The sequence below is a fragment of the Dermacentor andersoni genome, chromosome 4 (assembly GCF_023375885.2).
Source record: "Dermacentor andersoni chromosome 4, qqDerAnde1_hic_scaffold, whole genome shotgun sequence".
Taxonomy (NCBI): Eukaryota; Metazoa; Arthropoda; class Arachnida; order Ixodida; family Ixodidae; genus Dermacentor; species Dermacentor andersoni.
Window position 1 is genome coordinate 46,796,931 of NC_092817.1, and position 17,901 is coordinate 46,814,831.

Below are 17,901 nucleotides of genomic sequence, written 5' to 3' on the forward strand. Positions count from 1 at the left end.
TTTTTTTTTTTTTTGCAGCCGTCAAGTATTGAAGTGTTTTTGCAAGGGAACAGTGAGCATATATGCCAGGCGGCACGCAACGCGCCCGAGTACGCCTCGGCGTACTGAGCAGTGTTCTTGCGTCTGACGGAACATCCATGTTGCACACATTCCGCAACTGCCTAAGAAGTTCGTACCGCATTGAGTGGGATGGCGTGTCGAGTAGTCCAAGACGCTAGTCACACTTGGAACTCTATAGGCGGCCTTGAAAACGTGCAGCTAACCTCGCCGCCGGCTTCTGGGTGCAGCCCTGGCCAGCCGTCGTCGTCGCTTGCCCCTGGCAGTCCAAGATTGTTGCCGTCGCTGCTGCATATTGACAGTTCCTCGGCTACTGGTGTAACGGATGCGCTGTCAAAATCAGCGCGAACACCGGCACGATCTGCTGACTGGCAGCGCTCCTCTGAAGTCGATGCGGAGCCGTTGTCTGTGTTACAAAGAGCGGCTTCGAGGTTTCTGTGCTCGCGCTCCATTTCTTCCTAGCGCAAAACAGTTCCCGTTGCGATGTCAACTTCATTTGCAATCCTCCGACTCTTCTGACGTATATATAGGGTCAACACCCCAAAAGGCTCTTTTTTTTCTGTAGCCGCAGTTATGCTGTTGCCGGTCAAATAGAGCAGCAAATGACATGACGAGTGTTGCTTGACAAGGGAGGAATTCTCCCACCAAAAGCGGCGCTGTCGAAAACCTGATACGATAGATAATTAAACAGATAGAACCAGTCTTGTGAAGTCGTTTTCGAAACGTATTCACCCCTTGTTTTTAAGCTGTCTTGCTTGGAACGTCTTTAATGTGTCGATTTCGGGCAAAAATCTGTTTCAGACGTTGAATCCCTTGATACGACGTTTTGAAGACTGTGTTCTATCTGGCTGTAAGTTGAGGCGGGAAGATCTATATAACAGGACGACTGAGGTCGCTCTCGCCAAGCTATCAGCCATTTCGTTCACAAATTAGCTATTATGGCTAGGTACCCAAGCTAATCTAAGTTCAGAGTAGGCACTAGAAAATGAAATGCCCGTAAAAGGCTATTTATTCTGCCTTTTAGTTTGCGTGTGGCTAATCCCACCGCCAAACGTTCAGCCACGGATATGAAACAGAAACACGGATATGAACTAGAGAATCGGAAGTACTAATGTATGACCAGTCAAGAGCAAGAGAGTAAACTTTCTTCCAACTCCATATATTTTCTTTTATGGACACTTCATGCGAATCCGAGTCCGCCCTTGTCGTCGCCGTGATGCTCTAAGTGCGACAACATCGCGGCCGTGCGTCGTATGCTGTAGGTGCGAGCGATAGCTTGTGGCGATGAGCCGAGAAGTGTGATGTCTTGATGCGGCGGCGTCTTTTCGCGCTCAAAAGGGTGGGCGGGGAGGGTGCGCGCGCTAGGCGGTGTGGGTAGAAGCTGGTAGGTTAGTGCGCACCTCCTCTTCTACTCCAGCTAAGGCGGCTGAGCGCGTCCTATCTTGGAGGCAACTTGCGCTGGATTCGAAGGCTAGACGACCGAACATAGTTGCTGGCTTCGTGTACGCTGTGTTCTCGTGCGCCTAGTTCGCGTTGAAGCGAGATGCAGCAAGAAGGGGGACTCGTTCGCCGCTGCCGCCGCTCTTCATCATACCAACGTTCTGACAGCGAGTATACGCGGTCATCGAGTGAGATGTGTTCGTGTTTGCCTGTGCGCGAGTGCCAATGTGCTTGTTAACTTAGTTAGTAAGCGAATGTTTACAGCAGTTTATGCAGCTGATAAAACGACCAGCCTTACTTCGTAGAGCTGTCTAATAATTCGCTATCGCAATCAATGCTTGGCTTGTACGATGAAACTGTGACATTTTTTTTTTTCTGACTCCCTCCCTTCGACACCGATGCGGTGTCTAGCACTGAGACGGTTACTGTCGTTTTTCTTGCTATCTATACAACTTCCTCCTCCTTTTCTCTCGTTCGTGCCTCTTGCTCGTGTCCAATTACGGCGGAAAAATAGGTTTCCCGCTCTTTCACTGCACAAGGAACGTCGAAATAATGGGGAATTTTAGGAACAATTAAGGGACTCACAGTTAGGGAGCGCTATCGACGGGGCGTACAAAACAACGCAACCGGTGCATCCCTCGTCTAACTTTAACCTCAGGCAATGGGCAAGTGATAGCTTAGACGGCCCATGGATAGAAACTATTATTGAACTGCAGTATTCACGGTTCATTTAACAAAATATATCAGACAGAAGACTTCCAGAGCAATTTTTTTTACACACTTTGGTATATGGATATCGGAACGTGACTCAGATGTCCAACAGGCGGCACTGTCTTTGGCCAGGGAAGCTTTCCAACGACAGCTCGCCACTCATTTGTGAGCGCGCATTCCATCTGAAGAATGATCCGGCAAGTACTTTCGGAATTTGCTTACGACAAACGAAAAAGCGCGCTCTCTGCCCATTTTAAAGGCAGCCCATTAGTTCATCGATTGCGGACAGATTCAGCCTTGCAGTAACTGTTTGTGATAAGAGTGTCAAACAGAGCGCCCCCAAACAATAATATAGCCATCTAGTCTGCTTGCCTTTCTATTCTCAACGCTGCGCACCCGTCACTTACAAGACTCGAACGACATGCAAGTTATCAGCGCGACATAGCATTAGAAGGGAAACGTGGGCAAGCTGGCGGTAATTTCTGTTTTGAAAAGTAACAGCGCTAAACGGCAAAGAAGAACACGACACTGGCGCTGACTCACAAATTAAGTTTCTCACAACTGAAATAAACTTCAGCTGAGAGCTCTAGTCAGCGCTGCAGTGTCGTGTTCTTGTTTGCCTAAGTCCTTGTCCGTTTAGCTTTGTTGTCAAAACGTGGCATAGCATTCTTGACATGATAGCAGCAAGTGCGGGAAACACAAGCGAGACATCTGGGCGTAATCTTGTCCCCACAAAGCAATCAACTGTCTCACTTGCGTTTCATTTCACGAAAACTGGGTCTACGCTCGCTGCTTTCCTGCCAAGTATGCTATGTCATGCTGACAACGCACATGCTGCTCGTGACCTGGAATTGCCAGGCGCGCAGCGTTAAAAAAAGGCACTAGGGATAGATGAGGATTATACACTCTTAAGACACTTGCACCCTTTGGAGTGTATATGGGTCCCACAACAATAATCGTCATATGCCTTGCTTGCGTTTCCTTTCACCCTTAAAAAAATTTTCGCCCTTTGAGGCGTATATATCTTGCCCGCGTTTCCTTTCTCTAATGCTGCGAGCCCGGTACTTCGAGGTCACGAACGGCATGCGCGTTAGAAGCGTGACACGGCATTTTTGACAGGAAAGTAGCGAGCGCTGATCTTTAAGAAAGGAAACGCAAGCAAAGCAGATAACAATTGTCGTTTTGGGACAAATATACACCCCGAAGGACGCAACTGTTGTAAGAGTTGTCTTCAAAACGCTGCTCTCGCTACTTTCCTGTCGAGAATGCTATGTCACGCTGATAACGCGCATACCGTTCGTGACTTGGAGGTACTGCTCGCAGTGTGTGTGTGGCAAGACAGATCACCATTATCGTTGTGGGACAAGGTGCGACTAATATTGCTACACTAGGCAGGGTGTGCGGTCTCGAATGCCATAGTCCGCTGAAATACCGAGAGAGGAAGTTTATGAGGGTATGACCACCCATTATGAGCTTGTTAAGAATGTAGAAAAGCCCTTTTTTTCCCTCACTTTATGCCATTTAACGTTAGATGTCACAATGCCGCAGTTTTTAGCTTCATAGACGCATCTGTTCTTCATTCATATCTCTACATTCAGTGCACTCGTGTACTCACGGGGCATGCGGTTGCGCTAGCGAGCGGTTTCGCTTTTGCGCTTGCCGATAAGGTCGCTGTATCGGCAGTACCACCAGTGTCACTCTCGAAGCTGCACGTAAGTAACTAGAACTTTCAGCATGCGGTTACGGTGCTTTGCGGCAGAAGCGCTCATAGCTTCCTATGCGTATTCTACTGCAAGTGCGAGAACATGTGCACCGGAGTACGTTCCGGTGTTGGGCGCGTTGTGGAAGTGAAAGCGTTGGAAGCGAGAAAAGAAGAGCCGCACAGAGCGCGCACGCCCACGCTCTTTCGTGTGTGTGTGTGCCTTTTCTTCTTGTTTTTTAGAGCGACTACCTTTCTTTGGCTTTCTCGCCTGTTTTCGTGGTCGGAGGTTGGTGGTTGGTCCATACATGGTTGGACCGATGGTTGGACGTTCGTCGTCCATTTAGCGTGCGCCCGCGCAATCGAGCCGCGAGGCGTGTTCATTTGCTTGCAGACGTGTACAAGCTTATATAAGAAGAGTAACCGAGTGAAATTACAATTACTTTGAAAAATGTAATGATGACAGTTAACAATTACTGCTCCACTAAATTGCGCAATTACTAAAAACGTAGCAAGGTTTATTTACTGTTACTTTCCTCCCTACCTTTATTAACATTACACAAACACAGTAAATAGAACGATGCCAACTTGGCTCTTTCAATAAATCCTGTGCAGCCCTCCGCACATTAATTGCTTATCTTCCTTAAGAATTGCTTCTCGAAATTTCCTTTCACAATCTTCCGTTATTTCCTTGTGAAGACATCTTCTGTGAAATTGAAAGCTTGCTCGATGTACACATTGGAGAGAAGGGCTATGTCGTAACATACAAACACATTGCCCACCAATTGTGCATGGTTACTAATTGCCGCGGTGCTCGGGTCTGGGTCCTCTACTAAGCGCAGCCCTTCATTGTTGCTGGGGTTAGGGAAAACTTTCCCGACTAGACCAGTGAAAAACTGAAAAATCGTCCGCAGTTGATTTTCAGCCGTCAAGGTCAGAAATGGCCAGAAGCACTGTTTCAATTTGTCAGCAAACATCTGGCGGACCTCCACCCGGCACCATTCACTCTTAGCCATTTAGAATTAAACGACTAATTTTAACAGGTGCCAGCAAACATTCCCATTCCTTGAAAAGGTTACCAAATCTGTAATAAAATTTAATATAAAGCTGCATATTATTCATCTCTAATAATTATGTTCATGTGTTACAATTGCCAAAATAGCTGTATATGAGTCACATATATATATCATACAGATAAAAGCATATGCGTTTAACGGCCAAAATCTTCCGTCTGTATCAGAGAAGTCATAGACTGCACAAAGTGAAAAAGACTTGAGCAGACCTTAGCACCTATAAAGGCCGTTTTTAAACACTTCCAGGAGAGAGAGAGAGCGAGAGAGAGAAATTTATTATCAGACAGAAGCTCGGAGGTCGAACCTCTAGGAGAGGTGTTCAATTCTGCAAGCCTGCCATGCTCAGATGATCAAGGCGTAGCTTCAGAACGCAGGTTGTGGGACGGAGGTCACTCGTGTACAGGTTTTCATCCCTTTCAACACTGTAGTTCCCAGCATATTTAAGTGCTCAAAGCTACACTGCCTGCTACAGCTTGTTTCGTCAAAAATCTAACTGGTTACATGTAATTGCTTACTGAAAAAAGTAATTAAAAAGTATTACCGAGTAAACAAAGTAATCATTAAACTACAATATTACTAATAAAGTTAATTGATTACCGTTAATTACCTACTTGTAATTCATTACATATAACTCTGGTTGCTTGAGACACACGTGCTACAGGTTGCTGGTTAACGGCTCTGTTCTCTATAGAATTACGAAATGAAATAACAAATGCTACCTAAATATCCTCACTGCAACAAATATACACCATCAAGCGCACCATTTCTTTCAAAAGCAAATACCTTTAAGCGTTTGTCTGTCGCTTATATTGACAGTAATTGCATCACTGATTTCTGCACATTTCTTTTTTTCTTTCGTGCTTTGTCTAAGGTAACTTTCGACAAGCCAAGCTATATGTATAATGGAAGCTGCCTTATTTTAATCTAGGTAATAGTGTCGGTTATTAATAGTGCAGTAGCTGTCGCACCCACCTATTGCCACAATGTGATGCACTCATATATATATCTATATATATATATATATATATATATATATATATATATATATATATATATATATATATACACACACACACATACACATATGGTTCATCTTCTTCATTTCAGCGCAAATGTGTGGCCAGCCTGAAAATGAATTTCCCACCTTATGTGCAGCCCTTCGACAGCACTTCGAACACAGAATTCATTGAAGCACAGCTGAGGGTCTGTGGAATTGTTTACTTTATCCTAACCTTTGACACTGCCTGCATCTGCTAAATGGGGACCTTAAGATAATAGCTTAGCTTTAGTTGTCTCAAATCACATCAGGCATTCTTATACATAACCAATGTTCCTACATTTAATGTACCAATTGCACAGGCTTGAACTGATTCTGTGTGTTGTAATTCTATGTTACCAAACTCTCCATTGAGTATAGTTTAGAGTAAAATGTTCGATGTCATTTCAGCCATCTGACAAGACAGGCGTCCTTCACCAAAGCACAGAACATGCCAAAGAGCACTCAGCCTGTTGTAATTAATTATTGCCATCAATACATGTTGCACTGCCACGTGTGGATTGATAAAAAACAGGACAAATGCTTTTCAAGAGCTGTTGAACAAAAATATTGTTGCTACGCTGTAATAAGTGCATTAGTCATATCTGTTTCCTTAACTGCTTATGTAGTGATACATATCTTCAGTATAATTCATAGATAAAGGTAGGAGTGGAAAGCATGCAGGCGCAAGTACTAATTCAGCAGGGAGACCAAAACTCACAGCATTACCAAGACTTACCAGAATGTTATTAGCCTGCATTTGCACAGTTTTTTTTCATGATCACTCATCAGCTGTGTATAAACTAGCTTACATTGCCACTTTCTTACCAGTATCAATTCATCACTGTCTCCTGTTTGCTGCAAAACACACTGGCCCTGCTGTCAATTTGTGCACTGAGTTACAAGGTCTTTTTTTTAGTAATAAATATTAAAAAGAAAAAGTAGTCATATTGCAGTAGTGTGTCTCCTGTCTTCCAGATTCAAGTTCTGGCCTAGGTGCGATTTTTTTTCTTCTTTACACCCGAAAGCTGACAATACGGGGTGAACTCAACCACAGGCATTGCTTCTTATAATGGTGTTGTTGCCCAATCATTAGGTCTATCAAACATTTAAGGCACATAAAGTGTCTCTTGCTGCCCAATCCATGTGCCCACGTGCATTTTGCAAGCACTGAATTGATGGCAATAAAACAAACGGTGCTTCTCTATTCTTTTCCAGGCATGTTTATACCAGTGCAAGCAGCTGGAATTAGATAGCAATGCTGGCGAACTGCTGTGGTGGGTAAACGACCTTGCGCAGTTGCTCAGCCACACTGACTTCCTGTTGCACCAAAGCCAGGCAGTCCGACGGATGACGGCACATTGCCACGTCTATATCATGCTGTCAACAATCAACAATGTGCCGTACAGCTGCAGCAGCCTCGTGGCAAGTCGCAGTTACAGCTTGTGCTGCTAAATATTTGTGCCACTTTTTATGTTACTCGCATTTTGCATAAGATTGTTTTGCTAATCCACACAGCTGTTTAACTTAGCAGTGTGGATTAGAAATCTAGTGTTACTGAATTCCAGTTAAGATAAAAAGGAAGCAGACTCGAGCAGGTCATCGGGCAGAGTTTGGCAGGTCATGTAATCTATAGAAGAAATAACCAGTGGTCCATCATGTGTAGAAGAATGGTCATCAAGAGAAGGAAAAGTACTCAAAGGTGGCAGAGGACTATGTGCAGTGATAACATTAGAAAATTCACAGACATAGAATGAGGTCACTTGCTGCAAGCATGAGTAATCAGATGTCTTGGGGAGAGACCTTTATCCAGCTGCAAGTTTAAAAACGGCAGTATAAGTAATAATTAAATGATGAAATTCCAGTGAGTACATCAATATTGATAAATTGAAACTCCTAGCACTACAGATAATGAAGCCAGTCACCTCTTCCTGTTCATATGAGCTGAGCACTGCAACCTTAAAAGAAGTCCAGCACACATATTAAGCAAATTCTGAAAACGTGTTCACAATTCAGTGCACCAAATTTTTTGCAGTCGTCCACACACAAAGGGAAAGCAAGCAGCTCATATGCTTGCTTTCTTTAACTTTCAAACCACACTACTCAAGTAAATAAGGCTAAACAGATCAAAGTATAACATGTTAAACTTGATGCAACGCAAGTCTGACAAATTAAGACATGTCGCTTATCATTCATTACTTATCACGAGGCAACAAGCACCATGCCATGGCTTCTATAATGTCATGTGAAGTATATTTGTTTCCATCGCTTTCTTTTCCTTTACTGCACCAAGTGGCCAGTGCCTGTGAAAACAGTGTGCTGTGGTGTGCGCATGCCACTGGTACGTGTGCCGAGATCCTGGCATGAACAGTGTGCAGCTGAATTTGTGAGTTGATGAATAAAGGCTAAAGGGGGAAATGGATCAGGAAAAGAAATATCACAAAATGTGGCTTGACGTCAATTTTCTTGCCTATATCCCACCTCACTAACTCGTTGAAGCTTCACAGAAGCATTAGCAGTACACAATCGGCAATCCCTCCTCCCTTTTCTGGAATACACACCCCAGCTTTCATTATAGACTGGCCAACACAACCCTTAGCCATTGCAGCAATACAGAATAAAGTTCTGCACATTCAATAGGTTGGCAACAGGGTATTTTACAGATAAGGCTTGCATGCTTAAAAGTATGTCTCGTCTCTGTGGTAAATTATTGTATTTCTTAATTCTTCAACCTTATTATTTTTCGCAACAATATTCTCCATTGCTCAATACTCAGCCAACTGTTTCATTTGCTGATTACAGTTGTGTGATAATGTACTTTTTGCAACTTTCGCTCACATATTTCTTAGCCTTATCAAAAATTTGACATTTCAGGATGTGCTGCAGTCACTGGTGGATCAGCTTGCCTTGCTGTGCGATTCATCAAGTTCAGCATATGAAGAGCGCCTTGAAATGTTTAAGGCACGTTCAGGCACTTGAAAATTGAATGTGTTGGAATGTTCAAGGCAAATGTTCAAGGCCAGGGTTTCTGTACATGACCAATATGTATTCCACATGTAAATTTCCACATGTAATGCTGGATTGCCAAATAGCCAGGGTATAGGACTCGTAATGAGCTGCATACGAAATGTCAAAAACCCCTTTGCGCTTTGCTTTGTCCACATCCACTCAAAGATACGCATTGCGTGCTAATGCTCTAAAAGTGAATTTCCTCAATGTAGGGAAGTGCAACATGGAATGGAGCAATGTTTCGCAATGTACCTAGTTTGTGAACCTCCGTAGACTTTTGAGAGAGTCCGAGGAGTTATGTGATGACTGCTCTGAGGGATGACGCAGCAGCAATGGGTGTCATCTGCAAGAAGGGCAAGCAAGGCGGCCTGCAAGGCATTTGCAGCACTTTATCCTAATTTGAATTGGATAGTAATGCCGGTGAGCTGCTGTGGTGGGTCAACGCCCTTGCGCAATTGCTCAGCCACACTGACTTCCTGTAGCACCAAAGCGAGGCAGTCTAACGAATGATGGCATGTTGCCACGTCTACACCATGCTGCCAACAATCAACAATGTACCGTACAGTTGCAACAGCCTTGTGGCAAGTTGCAGTTATGACTTATGCTGCTAAAAATTTGTGCCACTTTTCATGTTACTTGCATATTGCGTATGATTGTTTTGCTGATCCACACTGCTGCTTACCTTAGCGATGTGGATTAGAATTCCATTTAAGATTAAACAGAAGTAGACTAGAGCAGGTTATGTAGTGGAGTTGGTCAGGTCATGTAATGCGTAGAAGAAATAACCAGTGATTCATCACATGCAGCATAACGGTTGTCAAGAGAAGGAAAAGCAGCGATAACGTTAGAACATTCACAGACATGGTGCGAGCCCAAGAAGTTATGTGGCGACTGCTGTGAAGACTGACAGAACAGCAATGGGTGTCATCCACAAGAAGAGCAAGCAAGACGGCCTGCAAGGCATTTGCAGCACTTAATCTGAATTAGAATTTGCTCCTCTCACTGACTCGGAGAAGACCAGAAACAAGAAATAAACATTATTCAGAATCTGTCTTGTGACTTTGAAAGAGGTGTCAGAATCCTCGTTCCCACAATGCATTGAATATATTAGTAGACTACCACTGACACTTAAAGCATTAAAAATGTAATCCTGGCAGCTGCAAAAGCCATAATATTGTGTGTATAGCCATTGGCCAGTATGTAAATTGCAAAGGAAAGAAAATTTATGGTACATCTCGTCAACATTTAGCAGCTTCATATTGCAGACAGCAAAACGGACAGCTGTCACGGCAGCTGTTTAAAGCCGATCCAATGCTGTTGAAAGCCAGTTCAAAGCTGTTCAAAGCTGGTCCAAAGCAAAACTGTTCAGCTGGTCATGCCAGCTATTGTGTCAGCTGTCATGTTAGTCGCTGCTGTGGTGAAGCCACATCTCAAGCAAAATCTACATATAATTCACCCTTCCACTTTGTACTCCCCGGTGCATGCAAACGTGCAAGAACTTAATTCTCAAAGTGTGTTGCGAAATACACTGGCATCCCAGTTATTTTTGTGTTCGAATGCATAAAATGGTGCTTTGTTAAAAAAGTAAGTGGAACAACAGTGCATTTTTACTGCACGATTGACAACACACATCTCGTAAGTGGTGCCATCCTTAGGATTTGTTCCAAGTGGATGTGCCTTGCAAACGCATTGGCTACAATTAGCAAAAATAAATATATGTTGCAAAGTAATTAGCCAAACTTAATTAGTCAAACTTTGTCAATTATCTCATCATACATTTTAATCTATCATGCAAGTAATCTCGCTGCTTCGAGAAATCCTGCTCAAGGAATAAAATTGGGCTATCTGCCAAAGGTGATTTTAAAATTCTGCATGGTCTAAAAAAAAGCACCTGATATGTACACACATGTAGGCAAATAATGGGAAGTTGATAGTCAATGTCGGCGTGTGTCCTGTGTCTTCCTTTTGCCCACATCTATAATGCTGATTTACCATTCCTAATGGTGTGAGCAAAGTGCATGAAAGTATGGGTATCACAAAGTTTCAGTTATTGTCCTGGCTTGTGCTCTTTATAGTTTGGCAGGAAAAAAAAAGGAAGGAATGTACTCAAGGTGTCCCCAGTATTACTCTGAATGAGCCACTTACACGATGATGTCGTACAAGTTTACAAAAGTTGGGATTAAAGAAATGCATGGGAAAGGTTGGCTTTACAGTTCGTGCTCCTTTAAACTCAAATAGGCAGTAGAGAAATTACTGCATTTTCTTAACTTTCACATTCCTGAACATTCTCTGAGCATCTGCACATTTTTTTTCATTAATGCCACGTGCTCATGCATCCTTCCATATTTTTGTGGCTCCCTTTCAAAAAATAGTAAACTATCGGCTTGTATGCCGAGTGCTTGTGCTGTATTAATCTATGTAATAATGCATTAGGTGTTCTTTATTTTGCGTTCTTGTTTTTCCAGACAATAGGCCATGGAAGATTGTTCATTCGTATGCATCCAAGAGTGCAACAGTTTGGTGCTATTGTTCACAACCTGTTCGTTGCCCTTTATGATGTCGTCAGGTGAACCATCTAAATTTATTTTGACTGATGCAATTTAAAGAACAAAACAAGAATCTAGTTCCACTAGGTCGAGCTACACTAATTTCTAGTAGTACATGTTTTTGTTTTCTTAGCACTCGTTCTTGTCACAGCTGATTCACTCCTCATGTGAGACAAGCATTTCAATGGTAATTTTCTTCATTGTTTTTGATACAGTAAAATTTAAAAAAGCTTATGAGATAAGGAAGTCACACTTTCATATTATATATACTTTTGGGTCGGCTACTGGGAACAATGGCTTGGAGCTCAATTGTACATGCAGTAATTTATTTATTTATTTATTTATTTATTTATTTATTCATTTATTCATTCATTCATTCAGTCATTCATTCAAGTTACTCCTAAAGGCCCTTTGGTTGAAGATATTACAAGGAGGGCTAATTAAGAAATTAGGGATAATTAATAGTGTTCGCATATACAAAATTCATTAAAAAAATAATAGTAGAGTAGGTACAAAAAACAGATTGGTTATTAAAGGAGAATGAATAAAGAACATAATCAAACAAAGGTACAAAGTGTGGTAACAATTAAAGTACTGAACAAACGTATAAAGTACAGTAAATTGAATAAAAGTGCAAAATACAATTAAACATATAAAGAAACGTTTATTAGTAAACACACTCTGAGAAGAACAAACCAGTGGAATATTAATCAGGGATGGTTGCATGTACATTATCATGAATGAGGTCTTGAAATTTGCTGATGTTAGTTGCTGTAGCAATGTGTGATGGCAACTGGTTCCAATCCTTTGATGTGTGCAGTATGAAAGATGCATGATAAATGGTGTGTGTGGGGGTGAATTTGTCAAATTCACTGTGCGCTGTCCCTCTGCAGCCACAACATTGGCCTCATTTCTGGAGTCTGGCAGTTTCTCTCGCCAATACTGAATAACCTTGAGTCACCAGAAAAGACAATGGACTTCATCTTTGCACACCTAATTCCACCTTTGAAGGTAGGAACTGCGGGTAGCCTTCTTGCTTCTTCTGTTCTTTTTTTGTTTTGTTTTTTTGTTTTTTGTTTTTAATCTTCTCGTATACAGCATATTCATTCTGTGAAGTTGGCAGTTAGGTTCAATCGCAGATGTTATACTTGTGGCCAATAAATTTTGTCCAACAAAATCATTTTTTCTCCTATCCCATAGTTTTAGCGATTGGGGACATTGACATAAACACGTGGCTGTATTTTCGAATGATCCCTTTCATTTTTCACCATTTTCAGTCTTCATGATTTACTCTATGAAATGTTATAAGGCACTGGCCCTGGTATTGTTTGGATAGCCTGCCTTGCATTCTTTTGTTTTTTTTTTTCTTTCTATGCTTTTTAGGTATGTGAACATATGTGTGTTTCTGCATTTAGCCCCACTGTTAAATCACTTGCAGCGGAAGTTGAAAACAATTTTAGTACATTTATTGGCAGCTTTTACCTAGTGCTCTTGCGCATTAGTTAAGTACCTGTAACATAATGTTAATGTAAGGCAACTCAGTGCTGTCAAAAAAGTTAGCATCTCTAAGTAATCTTCACAATTTTCCAGAATATTTCTTTATGCATCACTTAATGATATAGCCACAGACATTTCAGTGAAGTGCCTTTAATTACTGCTGCTAATTTGTTATTTATGTACCTTTTCTCACTTGTGTGGAATATGGGATCGATGGTGCCCCAGAAAAAGGAGCCACTGTGGTACACTGTTTCAAAAGAGCTGGTGCACAATGCATCTCCGTCACTGCAGGCAACTATGGACATGGTGAGCAATTAGTTGTTTGTATCAAATTTATTAGCAAGTTTTTGACAGAAGCTTTACTCCAGACCTTGTCTGTTCAACATAGCGAACTTGAAACATGTAATGTGCAAACTTGGAGCACGGAAATGCTCTCATTTGGCTGTATTGTTGTAGTGCCTTGATTGCGAATTGGTTGCATTTAAAATAAAAGGTACATTTCAGTAACTGTTGCCAGCAGACTTTTTATTTAGGCCATCCCTGAAGAAAAGGAATCAATCTAGGATATATTCAGGAACTAAAGCATGAACTTTGCAGTGCCGTAATTATGCAGAAAAATAAGATAAATAAATTTTATAAATAATTTCTATCAGGACAAGCAAGGTTGCTAAAATAATTCTGAAATGGTTTTCTCTGAAGTTTACCAGTGTTTTGTAAACAGAGCTTTTGCTAAACTAGCATGCATAAAGTAACAATTTCACTTAACTCTTTCTGTACCATGGGGAAAATAGGTGTTTTTTGCAGGTTACACCACACATCCTTTTCTGAAAGGACTAATCCACTAAGTATTTTATGTAATACATAAAAAAAAGGAATTACCTTTTCACGCATCAAAGCTTTATTAACGAGATGTATGGGATAAAAGAGATATAAATGGCCAAAATCAAGACTGTGGGATAAAATGGAACAAAGCTTGTAAAGACACACTTGTATCTACTAAAAAAAATTTTTAGAAAAATGATATGAGATATACAAAATGTATTGCCATCTAATAGGCGCTACATCCCCCCCCAAAAAAATACAAAATTGTTCATTCAACAGATTTTCCACTAGAAAAATTTAAGTGCATGCACTACAGTTTGGCGTGCCAGGCTGTGGCCGCCGATATTCCTGGCTGGCTTGCAATGTTGTCGTTCTCAGAGTCAAAGCCAGACGAAAATACAGCATCCTCAGACTCGTTGCTGCCCGATGCACCGATAAAATCAGCCACAAACGCATCGGAATCACAAGATCTGTGATCTTTCGAAGTGCGCGTGCCGCTCCCGAGGCGGCCATTTTTGCTTTCTACTTTGACAGTCGCGAAACTTCGGAGTGCGTTAAAAAATTAACACCTTGCAGGGCAAAAGCGAACTGCCTAGAAAATGAAAATATAGTTCTCCTCATTCACGTCCCATGGCGCAGAGTGTCCATGAGTGGCGCGGAATGTCTCGAAAGCGGCGTTTCAAACCATCGATAGCGGATGGCCAATTTTCGCTTGCTACTTTGACGATCTTGAAAACTTTGGAGTGCAATTAAATATCACCTCCTGGGGGAAAAAAAAACGAACTGCTTAGAAAACAACATAGTTCTCCTCCTTCATGTCTGATAGTGCAGTATCTCCGTGGGCAGCGTGGAAAGTATCGAAACTGGTGTTTCAAACCATTGTTAGCGGGCTAACAATGCCCAATCGGCGCAGTATGGAAAGAGCTAAAATGTAAATTAGCCAGATCTTTTTCACTACAGGCACTTTAATAAAATGAAAATAGATGCACTTTACAAAAGTGATGTTTTTTTATTGGTGTGGAGTTACCAAGTTGCAACATTTTTTCAATCTATCCTGAGTTTATCAATGTTTAAAAAGTTTTGTAAGATAATTGAAAACCTAAATAAAAATGACCTGCTCTCCGCAGTTACCAGTACATAGCTTTTCCTCTCAAACATTTCACTGAAGTAAGTCAGTCAGATTACAAGCACGTGCTTCCTGTGCAATTCTTTCACACTATTTAAGTAGCTATATCATTAAGCACTAAAAAAGTATTTTTATGAATGCAGGGAAACAGAGCGACAGCACTGGTTTCACAATGGGTTACACTGAAGCACTGTCTCCCCACATGATTATACAATTTTGAGTATGTTTTGCTTGAGACTGCATATGATGCACAGTATCGGGGTAGGGGAAGAGGAGCGTAGAATAGTTATTTGTTGTGGGTGTCTGTTTTAGCATTTACCTGTGCACCGATGCAAAAACCTTCCCTAGCCCCCCATCCCCTCCGTTTACTCCTTTCTCTTTTTTCCAATTAAACTGCTTGCACGTCTTGATCAGACGGCTCTGCAACAGACCCAAGCAGCACCCCAGCAAGGAGCCAAACAGGCCCAAGGCTAAGTAGGTGGCCAAGTAGGTGAGCTGCTCATGTACAGAGTGGTCCTTTATGAAAGGGAACACGCGAGCATGTGGCCTGTGCTCTGCGGAGGCTGCTTAAAGCGCCAGCAACAGGAAGCATGTTCGCTTGTAGTGCCATCTATTGGCGGCCAGAATAAGCAGAGACGGCTAATAGGCAAGCGGCTGCTGGGCTGCCTCCCACGCCAGGTGGATGCTCAACAGGTGGGGCCTACAACGCAGTGTCTGCAGCTGGCAAACCGCGCTCGGTACACTAGCAGACTGGAAACGTTTAAGGACCAACACGTGCCCGTTAGTTAATAGGCACTCCCAGCGTATTATAATGCGGAAGCATTTTTTGCCGAGTACCACAGCAAGATCTGTCTGCCACGTGAAATGAGTAATGCCTTGTACCTGAAAAAAATGCATAATGTGCAAAGTTACGACATTTAATCATTATAATATCTTAACTGTAGAGAATTGGCATCTTCATAAATGATGAGGAACAACAGAAAGAATAACGATAGAGATACATAGGGTCCACAGAGAATGCATGGGGAAGCCTATACTCGGGGTGGACCAACTGAAATTTGGGGGTGGGCCAACTTGAAATCTGGGTGTAGGCCAACATAAATTTGGGGGTGGGCCAACTTGAAATTTGGGGGTGGGTCAACTTAAAATTTAGGGGTAGGCCAACTTACAACTTGGGGGTGGGCCAGCTTGAAATTCAGGGGCGGGCCAAATTGAAATTCGGTGTTGGGCCAAGTTGAAATTTGGAGGTAGGCCAACTTAAAATTTGGGGGTGGGCCAACTTGATATTTGGGGGCAGGCTAATGCACACTTTGACAACTCCAGTAGAGCTTCTGCATACTTTCTTTTGCAGTACGGAGCTCTGGCTCCCCACTCTACCATAGCGTGAATAAACCTCACTTGATTTGGAGTGGTTTAGGAGAGAAGTGCACTCAGGTGAAACTTTAGCTTAGGTAAATAAACGCAATTATTTCGTTATTATTCAGGCTGTTATATTTATAATGATGACATTTGCTTAATTACATGATTAGCCTTAGTTAATGTTATGGCAGAGATGTCTGCATATAATTAAAAATTGAGATTACCTAGTTAGGTCTAACTAATCTCAAGGTACCCTTAATTATTCTTAATTAGACTACACTGATTTAACAATTAGTAACTCTTGATCAGCCTGATAATTTAACAAATGTATTAGCCTCAATATTCCTAATTACCCTCAATTAATCCCAGCTATGCTTAACTAATTTTATCGTAACTAATCTACTTCGTCTTATTAACCTTACCCTTATACCTCAGTATTCACTATATATAGTCATAATCATAAATCTTATTAGTGATACGTAGTCATAAGGCATTCTCATATACACCTCCATAGGACCTCGTGTATACCTATGCATGCAGTGCATCATGTCGCATGTTACAGACAAACGGACAGACGGATGGACAGAGCTCAGAGGAAAGTAGCCCTAGAATGCTTAGACATTAATACAGGTACACCAGGAGTACCTAATAACTACCGGGTGTATGTTGGTGCTTCCATGTTTCCAGTGCGCTTGCGTACCCAATGAGGTTTGCTAGCAGCAGACATTGCACTACAGGCCCCGCTCTTCACGCAGCAGTCACATCAGGAGAGGGGGGAGTTCCAGCTAATTCAAGCAGGCACTTGCCTATCGGCCATGCCTGGTTACTCTGGCCACCAATTGATGACGCCACAAGCAGACGTGCTTCTCCTTCCTACCTCTTGCTGGTGCTCTAAGCAGCCTCCGCAGAGCATGGGCCACGCGCTCGCATGTTCCCTTTCATAAAGGACCACCCTGCACATGTTGAGTAATGTATGAACATTAGTGTTATCCACCATTCTTTTTGTGCCAGGCTGCATGCGATCATTGGCATGTAGCTTGATGCAGTGGTGATACTACAATTTCTTCCCATCATAGATGGCTATGCAAATGTCAGCAAACATCCGTTTGCATGCATGAAAAATGCACATAGTGCTTTTATCCTTCGACTAACATATGAATATATCTTGCATAGTAAACAAAGTAAAGATTTCTAAGAAATCTTTTATTGATATTCCAGTGTATGTGTGAATGCTGCCGGAGTAGACATTAATAAGAGATCTGTCTTTCAATATGAAGTAATTAATAGAAAATCATTTGTAGCATAATTGTGACCACTGCCCATGATGACGTGCAGCTGCTACAAGGCTATGTGTGCAAGCCTGTGCATAGAAATTCTGATTCTGTATCCATGGAAACAACAGTGTGCCTCCTTCATGAAGTGATTCGTCTCTGTCCCATGGCCACCTCACTCGCCTTCTCCCAACTTGCTCAGATGATTGAGGTAACAGAACCATTCTTTTATACATGTTGCATCTTTTTTGTTGT

The 17,901-nt window shown here is 42.1% G+C and overlaps 1 protein-coding gene across 7 annotated transcripts in view; it reads left to right on the top strand.

The window, feature by feature from the left end:
• The first annotated feature begins 3,001 nt into the window (after nucleotides 1-3,001).
• LOC126537060 (sister chromatid cohesion protein PDS5 homolog A-like) overlaps nucleotides 3,002-17,901 on the top strand; it is a 49,198-nt gene continuing 34,298 nt past the window's right edge. For 4 of the 7 annotated variants that reach the window (XR_008613643.1, XM_055073673.2, XM_055073675.2 and 1 more), the window contains exons 1-8: nucleotides 3,668-3,920; nucleotides 6,088-6,183; nucleotides 7,235-7,441; nucleotides 8,891-8,977; nucleotides 11,491-11,591; nucleotides 12,465-12,582; nucleotides 13,294-13,374; nucleotides 17,711-17,857. Coding sequence is in view for 6 of the 7 variants with exons in the window: in XM_055073673.2 (XP_054929648.1) it covers nucleotides 3,723-3,920; nucleotides 6,088-6,183; nucleotides 7,235-7,441; nucleotides 8,891-8,977; nucleotides 11,491-11,591; nucleotides 12,465-12,582; nucleotides 13,294-13,374; nucleotides 17,711-17,857 (1,035 nt within the window). In the remaining variant the exon portion in view is untranslated. The other 3 variants (XM_055073678.2, XM_055073677.2, XM_055073676.2) reach the window with 3 other exon arrangements.